The 13371-nt window shown below is 42.4% G+C and overlaps 1 protein-coding gene and 1 long non-coding RNA gene across 4 annotated transcripts in view; one reads left to right on the forward strand and one right to left on the reverse strand.

Annotated features, from left to right (window-relative positions):
* Positions 1-662: 662 nt before the first annotated feature.
* NT5C1B (5'-nucleotidase, cytosolic IB) overlaps positions 663-13371 on the reverse strand; it is a 40465-nt gene continuing 27756 nt past the window's right edge. For 2 of the 3 annotated variants that reach the window (XM_056564258.1, XM_056564257.1), the window contains 2 exons: positions 7155-7339; positions 663-3210 (listed from right to left, as the gene is read on the reverse strand). In XM_056564258.1, coding sequence (XP_056420233.1) covers positions 2851-3210; positions 7155-7339 — 545 coding nt within the window. In that variant the 3' untranslated portion in view covers positions 663-2850. The remainder of the gene's footprint in view (positions 3211-7154; positions 7340-13371) is intronic. The other variant, XR_008890983.1, reaches the window with a different exon arrangement.
* LOC130361371 (uncharacterized) overlaps positions 3047-13371 on the forward strand; it is a 41952-nt gene continuing 31627 nt past the window's right edge. The window contains exon 1 of the long non-coding RNA XR_008890984.1: positions 3047-3117. This is a non-coding gene — a long non-coding RNA (uncharacterized LOC130361371). The remainder of the gene's footprint in view (positions 3118-13371) is intronic.

Genomic DNA, 13371 nt, shown 5'->3' on the forward strand with positions numbered 1-13371 from the left:
CATATACCATATCTGAGATATACCGGCCAATAACCATGCCGGTGATGTTGGGAGCTGCACAATTGTGACATTTTTACAACAAAACTATTCCCTAAAAATGACAGATCCCTATGCTATAGCAATAAACACTCAATAATAAAAAGACAGGTATAAAGTTTACTTACATAGAAACAAATAGAAATATGATATTAAAATCTGAAGGATTGTAACCACAATTACTTTTTAAGAACTGGATTCCTAGCCAAAAAAGACTTATCCTAAGGCCACATGTAATGTAGTCCATGAACCAGGTCTCCCAATAATAGTCTCCCAATATGACTTTATACCTACTGATATTTGGTGATATCTTTGGAGTTACCCTCCACCAGAGCTTTCTAGCAGCGGCTTACTCCTTCTTTATTTCAGGGAAAACACTTAATGGGGTACTCCGCTGCTCAGCGTTTGGAACAAACTGTTCCAAACGCTGGAGCCGGCGCCGGGAGCTCGTGATGTCATAGCCCCACCCCCTCATTATGTCACACCCCACCCCCTTAATGCAAGTCTATGGGAGGGGGCGTAACGGCTGTCACACCCCCTCCCATAGACTTGCATTGGGGGGGCGTGACATCATGAGGGGGCGAGGCTATGACATCACGAGCTCCCAGGGCCGGCTCCAGCATTCGGAACTGTTTGTTCCAAATGCTGAGCAGCGGAGTACCCCTTTAACAAAAACATGTGCCAAATGTAGAAAAGCGAGAGATGGCTGTTGGTCAAACAAATTTTAAAGATGTGTGTTACCTTTTGAAGACATGACTGTGGAATCTAGCAAATATTATATTATAACACTTTAGTGTATTTATCCCTGAATCTATAACAATCTAATCTACAAGCCATAATATAAGAAATAATATGTTAGTAGATAACAAGGATTACCTGATTTTTACCCATGAGTGATCCTATTAAACAGCCCCTCAGTGCAGTAAGTCGTTTTTTACCCAACAAAATCTCAATGTACAAGAAGCACAAAAACTTTTTGAAGTAAATTATTTGAAGCAATCCACCATCACACATTTGGGGAAAGTTCATTAAATTGGTGTTTCAGTAAGAGGCACCAAAATTATTAAGAGGCTACTGCCTCTTCATAACTGGCATTTTGTTCATACTAAACTAAGTAGGAAAGCCTTTCTAATTTTACAACAACCCCCCCCCCCCCTTACCCCCATTATTTGCTTATGCGTGCTATAAAAACAGCGTAGTTCATAGTACTACACCATTTCCCATTTTTTTGCTTCCCAAACCACCCAGGGTGGCCCATCATTCTGGAGGTGAATGGAGGTGACCGTATGGGAATACACAAAATGGTTGTGGTTAGTTGAAGGCACTAATGTTACCTGAATATATAGAAGGCTCACATTACAAGGAGAACTTCCACCAAAAGTTTAGTCATATAATTAAAAACTAAAAAATATATTTTTCAATAATCAGCATTTTACCACCAGGGCTTCCCAAAATACCTTAGGTCTTTATACTTGTAGACACCACTGTCTATCTCCTCAAATGCTTATCCATTGTAGACATATGACACATGTAGACATACAGTATAAGAAGGCCCTGTTAAATCAGTTGTATCCAACCTCCCCATTCTTTTAGACAATGGACATACTTTTGGAAACCAATCCCTGCAATGGCTGACCAAGACAGCATGCAGGTCTGAGGTTACCTCAACTTTTCGGTTATTATACAGCGATGTTGTGGACCAACCAATAATCAATCATGGCTCGTTGCTTTTATGTTTTAATGCATAGGTTATTTCCCCTTAAAAACAATGGAATTGAGTTTTTACCATCTGTGGCTATTCAAAATACAGTGACCCTCCAACCTACGATGGCCCCGACATACGATCATTTCAACATACGATGGCCTCTCAGAGGCCATCGCATGTTGAAGGTAGCATCAACCTACGATGCTTTTGTATGGCGGGGCCATCGCATAAACGGCTATCCGGCAGCGCTGACTGCTTCAGCTGCCACCAGATAGCCGTTTACGGGGCCCCGTGTGGTCCGCTGACGATCACTTACCTGTCCTCGGGGCTCCGGCGCGTCCTCTTTGGGATCCCCTCCATCGTCGGTGCTCTCCATCGTCGTCATAACGTCGCTGCGCATGCCGTCCCGTCATCCAATAGGAGTGGCTTGCGTAACAACGTAATGGTGGCGACGGAGAGCGAGGATGCCGGGGAAGCAGAGGCCTTGCCGGAGCGTAGGGGACACCCCGGGGACACGGCGACAGCGATGGAAGGCAACATCCGGGGCCGCGGTGACGGTCCGGAGCTGCGGGGACAGGTGAGTACAACCTCCAATAACAGTGGTCTTCAACCTGCAGACCTCCAGATGTTGCAAAACGACAACTCCCAGCATGCCCGGACAGCCAACGGCTGTCCGGGCATGCTGGGTGTTGTAGTTTTGCAACATCTGGAGGTCCGCAGGTTGTAGACCACTGTCCTATACTTTACATTGCACGGATCCCTCAACATACGATGGTTTCAACAAACGATGGTTCATTTGGAACGGATTACCATCGTATGTTGAGGGACCACTGTAATGGCCATAAGGGACCTAATTCTTCCATCTGATCCAATGATTGAGCCATAATGGGGCCACAGTGAAACCTTTTTGTTAATATTTGATCAATTGATTGTGGTTCTTCCTCCCTCCTACTATATAAAAAAGCCAAGGAGTAAACCCCTACAAAATGACCAATTTGTTACATGACTCTAACAGTGCATTGAGATCATTTGTTTACTCCTAAAGACCTCTAGAAACCACCAAAATTATGTACATACAAGTTCCTGTTCCTAAATAGAAGATAGTATTTCTACTTCTTTTCTGGTTCCTTTAAGGTTGATTTGTGGTACTTCTGACCGATCCCGTAAGGAACATGAGCTGCAATTGTACCCAGCTCTTGGGCACCTTCTATGTGAAACATCTGGTCATCAAAGAAAAGATGAGGTCGAATCTTGTCTAAAATTGGTCCTTTTGGTGCCCCTGCAAGGAAGAGCGCTTCATCTACCTCCAGACCCCAGGCACGCAAGGTCTTCAGGGCTCGGGCACCGGAGCTGGCAGCACTTCTAGCAGTCACAAGGTAGGTTCTTATGGGGCATTTCAGACGGGCATCCTTAGCATAAAACTTCCTCTGGAGCTTTCCTAATGCTTCTAGAAAGCATTTCAATGGACCCTGTAATACATATAGGTATATTACTATATATATATATATATATATATATATATATATATATATATATATTATTTTATTTTTTTTTCTGTGACAGCGGAATTTACCTCTAATGAGATTCTGGATTCAATGCAGCTAAAATAACCAAATAATAATCACAATACAATAATGTTAAATGGGGTATTCCAGGAAAAAACTTTTATATATGTATATATATATATATATATATATATATATATATATATATATATATATATATATGAAAGAAGAAACAAGGTCCGGCACTAGGTTGCAGGTAAAAACTTCTTATTCTTTATTTCAAGATTCTGCGGTACAGGGTAGAAAGTCTGACGCGTTTCGCTAACAAGCTTAATCGTAGACTACAGTCTACGATTAAGTCTACGATTAAGCTTGTTAGCGAAACGCGTCAGACTTTCTACCCTGTACCGCAGAATCTTGAAATAAAGAATAAAAAGTTTTTACCTGCAACCTAGTGCCGGACCTTGTTTCTTCTTTCACAAGTAAGTAGCCGGAGGCGGTACCGGCCGGTCTACGGCACAGGAGGCGAGCTGGGCGTGCACTGGGTGAGCGACTCACAAACCAACCTTGAGATATATATATATATATATATATATATATATATATATATAGTCTACGATTAAGCCTCAACGTAGGTGAAACGCGTCAGACCTTTTCTGTATGTGAATCGTGTCAAGATTTGTGAATAAAGGAAAGCTTATTTTATCCATCACCTAACGTGCCGAACCTTCTTCTTTTGTTGATTGGACTTTTGGCCGAGGGCGGTGCCGGCCGGTCCCGGGCACAGGTGAGCAACCTGGATGTTCAGTGAGAGCGGTCTCCACAGTCTCCATTGCATATATATATATATATATATATATATATATATATCAACTGGCTCCAGAAAGTTAAACAGATTTGTTAATTACTTCTATTAAAAAATCTTAATCCTTTCAGTACTTATGAGCTTCTGAAGTTAAGCTTGTTCTTTTCTGTCTAAGTCCTCTCTGATGACACCTGTCTCGGGAATCGCCCAGTTTAGAAGCAAATCCCCATAGCAAACCTCTTCTAAACGTTTCCCGAGACAGGTGTCATCAGAGAGCACTTAGACAGAAAAGAACAACCTTAACTTCATAAACTCATAAGTACTGAAAGGATTAATATTTTTTAATAGAAGTCATTTACAAAGTTGTTTAACTTTCTGGAGCCAGTTGATATATATATATATATATATATATATATATATATATATATATATAAATATAAATGTTTTTTCCTGGAATACCCCTTTAATGCTTGCTAATAGAACCTGATTTTAGCAGACTGCTCGGATTGCATAATCCTGTCTGACACCGGGCACAGACTTGGCAATGCCAATTGTTGCATTTAAAAATCACATAACAATTCTGCTCCAGTGTTTTGAAAACCTGGAATAACAAATACTCGGAGCGTTGTGTGATCCTTGTTACATTATGCATATCTGTGCTAAATGAAAGCAGTCTGTTGTCACAACAAAGCAAGAATTAGCAGCTTGGGTCATTTTTGGACCTGGTATCATATGTATAATACAAGGGGGCATCGTCATGCACAGGGCGCTAAGCATCAAAAAGTCAAGAATATAGAAATTGGCCCAGTTCATATAGATGTATGCATAAAAAATAACCAGTGTGCACCATGTTAGGTCTTCCATACATTATTGTTGTACAATTTGTGTTTGTTAAATCAATAAAAATCTTACCTTGAAATAAAAAATAAATAACCAGTAAATGGCACTATTCACACCAGTATGATGTCCTATCTGTAGACAACATCTTATATATCTGATCATTAAATCTCCTAGCACAGTGGTCTTCAACCTGCAGACCTCCAGATGTTGCAAAACTACAACTCCCAGCATGCCCGGACAGCCGTTGGCTGTCCGGGCATGCTGGGAGTTGTAGTTTTGCAACATCTGGAGGTCCGCAGGTTGAAGACCACTGTCCTAGCATATACATTGGCCCTGATTTTCGCCCCTTTTCTGTGACCACGCCCATTTTCCAACAGCCACGCCCCTTTTCGGGGGGGGGGGGGGGGTTCACAGTAAAATGGATAGTTTTTTCCATTTCTGGCGCAATGAGACAGAATCTGATGCAGAACCCGACTATACATGTTGGGTTTACAATAGTAAATCAGGGGCATTGTGTTTATTATTACTTTTAGATCTGTCAGTCTAATTTTTTATTGTTATTTAGGTCACAATGCCCCTTTGTGGTCTACAGGGAAGAATATTAAAGGGGTTATCCAGGAAAAAAAACTTTGTATATATATATATATATCAACTGGCTCCAGAAAGTTAAACAGATTTGTAAATTACTTCTATTAAAAAATCTTAATCCTTCAAGTTCTTATGAGCTTCTGAAGTTAAGGTTGTTCTTTTCTGTCTAAGTGCTCTCTGATGACACGTGTCTCGGGAACCGCCCAGTTTAGAAGAGGTTTGCTATGGGGATTTGCTTCTAAACTGGGCGGTTCCCGAGACACGTGCCATCAGAGAGCACTTAGACAGAAAAGAACAACCTTAACTTCAGAAGCTCATAAGTACTTTAAGGATTAAGATTTTTTTTTAATAGAAGTAATTAACAAATCTGTTTAACTTTCTGGAGCCAGTTGATATATATATATAAAAAAGTTTTTTCCTGGAATACCCCTTTTATATTCTTTCTGTCCATTCTTTCTGTGTACACTGGAATTTCAATTGTACAATTGGAATTTCAGCGTCCGATGTTTCCGGCACGGAAATTCTACTATGTGATCAGCGCAGCACAATCCCATTGAAATCAAAGGGACTCTGCTGCTTCAGAATCTCTGTGTGGAATACCAATACGGAATTCTGCGCGGAAATTCCATCGTTTGAACATATCCTCAACCTGAGATGTGCGGTCTACAACAATTATTCAGGGTCTATTCACACGGCAGAATTTCCCCTTGCGGAATTCAGCCTCAAATTAAAGGGGCATTCCAGTGAAAAACTTTTTTTTTCATATCAACTGGCTCCAGAAAATTAAAGCAGATTTGTAAATTACTTCTATTAAAAAAATCTTAATCCTACCAGTACTTATCAGCTGCTGAAATTGAGTTGTTCTTTTCTGCCTGACAACAGTGCTCTCTGCTGACACCTCTGTCTGTCTCATGAACTGTCCAGAGTAGCAGCAAATCCCCTCTCCCGCTCTGGATAGTTGCTGAGACAGACAGAGGTGTCAGCAGAGAGCACTGCTGTCAGACAGAGGAGAACTCAACTTCAGCAGTTGATAAGTACTGGAAGGATTAATGTTTTTCAATAGAAGTAATTTACAAATCTGTTTGACTTTCTGGAGCCAGTTGATATGAAATAAAATGTTGTTCACTGGAATACCCTTTTAAAGCGCATAGACTTCTATGGGATTCCGCACTCCCATTCACACTTCTGGATTTCTGGCGGAATTCCGGAAGTGGAAATTCAGAAGTGTGAATGGGAGTGCGGAATCCCATAGAAGTTTATGGGCTTTAATCTAAGGTGAAATTCCGAAAGCAGAAATTCTGCCGTGTGAATAGACCCTTAAAAGGGCCACAAACCTGATTGTGAAGGACGGAATGCATAGCATGGGAAAGGCAGGACAAAAAGCCATACTACATACTCACCCCCTGCTCACTCCCAGTGCTACGCCCCATTGTTATCCCACATGAAAGCTGGAGCCAGTGAATGATGCAGGTTCCCATGCACAATGTACGGTGTCATCACCGGGCCACATCCAACAGGGAGTCCTGAGTGGTGGAATCAACGGGAGCGAGCAGAGGGGCCAGTATGGCTTTTGTTTTGTCAAATGGTTCATGAAAACCCTCTTTTTTTTTAAATATATATAAAAACAGCAAGTCCATTTAAATATCCCAAAGGTAACCTGTGCAGCTTCCCATACCTGTGCCAGTGGCTTGTTCTCAAATTGTTTTTCATGTTCAAAGAAAGAGTCCAAACCCCTTTCTTTAACAATCTGTTCGGACTCATCAGAGAACAGGACAGCGTCCCCATCAAAAGCCACTCGTAGCTCCTTCTCTGGCAGAACAATGTCTCGCTTGGAAATAAACATGGTGGCAGCTGCAATTCCTGAAATAAGATAAATTCATGAATTCATTCATTCAGTACAAAAAAAAAAAAAAAAAAATCCAGATTCTTATGCTGTTTTTATTTTCTTGCTATGCCAAAATCTCCCCCGTTCCTAAAACATACAGATTTTACGATTTAGTTGACTATCTACAATTTTCTCTGAATAGTCAGGTGGGCGGGGACTATGTTTTAAAAGGGGGTGAATGCTATGCTCAGCGGGTATGACTGGGAGACTGATGGGGTGTAAATCAGGTTATGGGGGGGTATTAATATGAGCCGGGGGGGGGGGACTCAGGGTGGCTCAGGGGGTGTGAATATGAGGACAAGAGGGCATCTATCTATCTATAAAAAAAATACAACAGCACTCTAGCAAAAAGGATATCCAGGTGAATGGCGCCGGCCACTGAAAAGAATCAAGTCCGCCAATTCTTGCACTTTATGTGGGACTGGGGATGGGTAGGGTGGGGTTGGGGGAAGGGTTTTACTCTATGTATAATGACGGAATTTGGATGGAAGGATTTCTTCTTCCTTTTTGTAAACTGCAAAATGAAATAAAAAAAATAAAAAAGTCAGTCAGTTCTTTCACATCAATAAAAATAGAGACCAGGGCAGCACTCCATAGCATGAAAAAATGAAAATGTATTCCATCCAAAAATTTGAAAAAAGCTGCTTTTTTTTTTACATTTTTTGATGGAATAAATTTTCATTTTTTCATGCTATGGAGTGCTGCCCTGGTCTCTATTTTTATCTATCTATCTATCTATCTATCTACAGCACAGGAGAAGGTAGAGCAGCACGTCCCACAATAATATGGTAGCGGTGCAAGCAGCGAGTGGAGACCCGGTCAAGGCAATTCAGACATCTAGGAAGGATGCCGCAGCACACGGGAGGTTCAAAAGTGTAAACAGTGGTTTATTCCATGATAATACAAGTTAGCAACGTTTCTGCTGCCAATGCAGCCTTTGTCAAGCTTGACAAAGGCTGCATTGGCAGCAGAAACGTTGCTAACTTGTATTATCATAGAATAAACCACTGTTTACACTTTTGAACCTCCCGTATGCTGCGGCATCCTTCCTAGATATCTATCTATCTATCTATCTATCTATCTATCTATCTATCTATCTATCCATCCAAGGATAGGCAGCACTACCACAATAATTAGAATGTCCCAGGGTTCAAGCAAATAATTGCAGTCCCAATTGCAGACTTCATGCATGAAAAAGACGGCGTGATGCCGTTGAAACGTCGCATTTGATATGGGTCAATAAAATCCCTGTGCTGCTGCTGAAATTCTTTTTCCTGGATTATCTATCTATCTATTTAATCTCTCTCTCTCTTCTATCTATCTAGATGACCTACGATGGCCCCGACATACGATCATTTTCAACATACGATGGCCTCTCAGAGGTCATCGCATGTTGAAGGCAGCATCAACATACGATGCTTTTGTATGTCGGGGCCATCGCATAAACGGCTATCCGGCAGCGCAGACTGCCTCAGCTGCCACTGGATAGCCGTTTACGGTGCCCCATGTGGTCCGCTGACGATCACTCACCTGTCCTCGGGGCTCCGGTGCGTCCTCTTCGGGATCCCCTGCATCGTCGGCACTCTCCATCGTCGTCATCACGTCGCTGCGCACGCCGTCCCGTCATCCAATAGGAGCGCGTGCGTAACAACGTGATGGCGGCGACGTAGAGCGAGGATGCCGGGGAAGCAGAGGCCTTGCCGGAGCGTCGGGGACACCCCGGGGACACGGCGACAGCGATGGAAGGCGACATCCAGGACAGCAGTGACGAGCGGTGACGGTCCTGAGCGGCGGGGACAGGTGAGTACAACTTCCTCTACCAGTGGTCTTCAACCTGCGGACCTCTAGATGTTGCAAAACTACAACACCCAGCATGCCCGGACAGCCAACGGCTGTCCGGGCATGCTGGGTGTTGTAGTTTTGCAACATCTGGAGGTGCGCAGGTTGTAGACCACTGTCCTATACTTTACATTGCACGGATCCCTCAACATACGTTGGTTTCAACAAACGATGGTCCATTTGGAACGGATTACCATGGTATGTTGAGGGACCACTGTCTAATCTCTCTCTCTTCTATCTATTATGCGTGTATGCCTCTTATCGATCTATCTATGTCTCTTTTTAGGAGACACCTCTGCCATAAAAAAAAAAATAAAAAAAAATAAATCTATCATTTTTTTTATATATATATTTCTTCATGTCCCATAATAATAATGACTGGTGAACGGGCTCTTCATCCAGAGTAACGTACACGAGCGCTCCCTGGAGAGGTGATCTGTAGACGCTGCCCCCCTCTCATTGCTCCTGTCAGACCTCATGTTGTCTGGCCTGTCATAGGGCCTGAATGAGCCGCCTGTTTGGCCTGACCCTGACAGCAGAGGTTTACACAACAGAAGCCAAACAGCCATCTCTGATGTGTTCTGTCTGTGGAACATGTTGCTACTACAAGAGTGAGGCCGTGCCAAAAGAAGGATAACAAACTATGTACAAAATAATATACACATGTAAATGGCATTACACAACATCAGCGCATGACTGACAGCCCCTGGAAACTCTCCAAAGGGATCCAGCCTCACACTTCCTACAAAAGGTTCCAGGGGGAGAATAATGCTCCTGGGCCCCACTGTAAAATCTGCAACAAGACCCCCAATCTACCATTTATAATACCTAAGTGGGGCCTTGTCACCCCTCAGACATAGGGTATTTTACCCGCACAGCCGATATTTTGGACACCCCACCGGTATTTTTATGTTAAAAAAAAATGGCAATGGCCGGTATTTATCCAAACAATCCTCCAATCCTCCCGGAATGTTGCACCATATACTATACCAGTGTTTCCCAACCAGTGGGCCTCCAGCTGTAGCAAAACTACAACTCCCAGCATGCCCGGACAGCCGTTGGCTGTCCGGGCATGCTGGGATTTGTAGTTTTGCCACAGCTGGAGGCACCCCTGGTTGGAAAACACTGATCTATACTATATACTACTATATAGTCCAGCATGCTGGAAGTTGTAGTTTTGCAACAGCTGGAGGCACCCCTGGTTGAGAAACACTGACCTATACTATATACTACTATATAGTCCAACATGTTGGGAGTTGTAGTTTTGCAACAGCTGGAGGCACCCTGGTTGGGAAACACTGACCTATACTATATACTACTATATAGTCTAATATGCAGGGAGTTGTAGTTTTGCAACAGCTGGAGGCACCCTGCTTGGGAAACACTGACCTATACTATATACTACTATATAGTCTAACATGTTGGGAGTTGTAGTTTTGCAACAGCTGGAGGCACCCTGCTTGGGAAACACTGACCTATACTATATACTACTATATAGTCCAACATGTTGGGAGTTGTAGTTTTGCAACAGCTGTAGGCACCCTGGTTGGGAAACACTGGCCTATACTATATACTACTATATAGTCCAACATGTTTGGAGTTGTAGTTTTTCAACAGCTGGGGGCACCCTGGTTGGGAAACACTCACCTATACCATATACTATTATATAGTCCAACATCTTGGGAGTTGGGGTTTTGCAACAGCTGGGGGCACCCTGGTTGGGAAACACTGACCTATACAAAATACTACTATATAGTCCAACATGCTGGGAGTTGTAGTTTTCCTTTGGGGCAGCTGCTGAGCCACAGGCTGTATCAGGGCATGCTGGGAGTTGTAGTTAGTAACCAGCTGCAACTCCCAAATTTAATTAAAAAAAGCGATCAAAAAGTCACTTCAAAACAAAAATGCTACTGTTAAAAACTACAGATCGGGGTGCAAAAAAACAATCCCTTGTACAGGCGCATATAAGGAGAAACAAAAAAGTTATAGGGGTCAGAATAGGACAAAATTTCACCGACGTATATGTGTATTCTGTGATGTCACGCATATATAATTAATTATGCAAATTAGCATGGTCGTTTTTTTTTTTTTTTTTGCAACCCTTATAAACCATTTACATTGTGCAACTTTTACATCTGCAACGCTTATTGCTACACCGCTGGCGTAACCACAGTATCCCCTCTCCCTCCCACATTCCATACCCCCCAGGCATTCTAAAAACTCAGAGATGGACGCAGTATGATACTGGAGAGGACTCTGCGGTCAGTTATTTTCTTTTCTTAAAACAGTAGTTTAAAAAAAAAATATATATATATAGACAAAAGGAACGGCTGCAGCACACCGGAGTATCATGACTTGAGAAAGGTGGTGTGAGACCACAGAAATGTTGTCTTATTTTTTTTTATGTTTAGCTGGAATAAATCCCTTTTTTGTACCTTGGATACTCCGGTGTGCTGCAGCCGTTCCTTTTATTTGCATTTTTTTGGCCCAGGACCGGGATCCTTGAGACTTCTTGCACCCACATACTTGAACCCCCTTTTTTTTTTGAGAGTGCTGCTTCTCCCTCCTCTTTTGTATATATATATATTGCTTGATAATGACTGGGTGAGCCAGTTGAAACCTCGCTGCCTTTTTGAAACACTTGTTTTTTATTATGGAATAAAGACACTTTTTTGCACTTCATGCCGGACTGTGAGCTGCGGTGAGATCCTTTGGATATAGTCAATATAGAGTTGGACTCCAGAAGCTGCCTTGCACCAGGCACTTTTTTTCATTTGAATTTGGTTGTGCTGCTTTTCTACATTTTATATATATATATATATATATATATATATATATATATATATATATATATTTTTTTAAACTAATTATTTTACATAAAATCACAGTTTTTATGTCATTTGCACAATCATGGTACAATAGTGCAGATTTTACCACACTTTTGGGAAAATAGTTGCATAAATGTGGTCAAATATGGTGGTAAACCTTCTCCTTATTTTCAGTTTGCAAACATCACAGTGGGGTACAACCCAGATGCTACGGAACCTATTCTTTCTAGATTGTAAGCTCTTATGGGCAGGGCTTCACCTATTGTATCCTGTAAGTAGGGTTGCCACCTTTCTTGCAAAAAAATACCCGCCATGCTAATTTGCATAATTAAGTACTCCGGTGGTCAACGTGTTTTTCCGTTTTTGACTTACCCTATTTGTTTTGTTTCATTTCTATTCTTGTGGTTTAGCCTACTCTATTTCTGTTCTTTGTTGTCTTTTTATCCCCCACTTTGTTTTCCTATCTTTGCTTCTATTTCCTGTTTCTTGCTGTGCTGAAAACTACAAATCCCAGCATGCCACATGCCTTGCTGGTTTGGGGAGGCTCCTTTTTTTTTGTTTTGTTTGTTCCGCCCTTTACCCACCCTACTATTTTCCCGGGTCGGCCCCCTTATACACAGCACACTAATATAATCAGCCCAGGTTGGGATACACTGTCATACACACACAAAAGGGACTACAACTCCCAGCATGTGTCATTCAGGAGTCTTCAGTCTGTGGTATAACACCAGCATGCTGCCTCTGTAGTCTCCTGGAAGTTGTAGTTCACCACATCTCTGTAGGGCATACACCAGTGTTTCCCAACCAGGGTGCCTCCAGCTGTTGCAAAACTACAACTGCCAGCATTCCCTGACAGCCTTTGGGCATGCTAGGAGTGGTAGTTTTGCAACAATTGGAGGCACCCTGGTTGGGAAACACTGGTGTAACTTGATGTGTATGCTGAATAGGCTAGAACAGTGTTTCCCAACCAGTGTACCTCCAGCTGTTGCAAATCTACAACTCCCAGCATGCCCAAAGTCTGTCAGAGCATGCTGGGAGTTGTAGTTTTGCAACAGCTGGAGGCACACTGGTTTGTAAACACTAGCATACACACACACACACACACAACAGGGACTACAACTTCCAGCATGTGTCATTCAGGAGTCCCCCCCCCTCCCCCTTCACATATAGGGGGAGATTTATCAAAACCTGTGCAGAGGTAAAGTTGCCCAGTTGCCCATAGCAACCAATCTGCTTGCTGCTTTCATTTTTATGAAGGACTGTGAAAAATGAAAGAAGCGATCTGATTGGTTGCTATGGGCAACTGGGCAAGTTTTCCTCTGCACAGGTTTTGATAAATC

Source organism: Hyla sarda, chromosome 3, assembly GCF_029499605.1.
Source record: "Hyla sarda isolate aHylSar1 chromosome 3, aHylSar1.hap1, whole genome shotgun sequence".
In the NCBI taxonomy this organism is placed as follows: Eukaryota; Metazoa; Chordata; class Amphibia; order Anura; family Hylidae; genus Hyla; species Hyla sarda.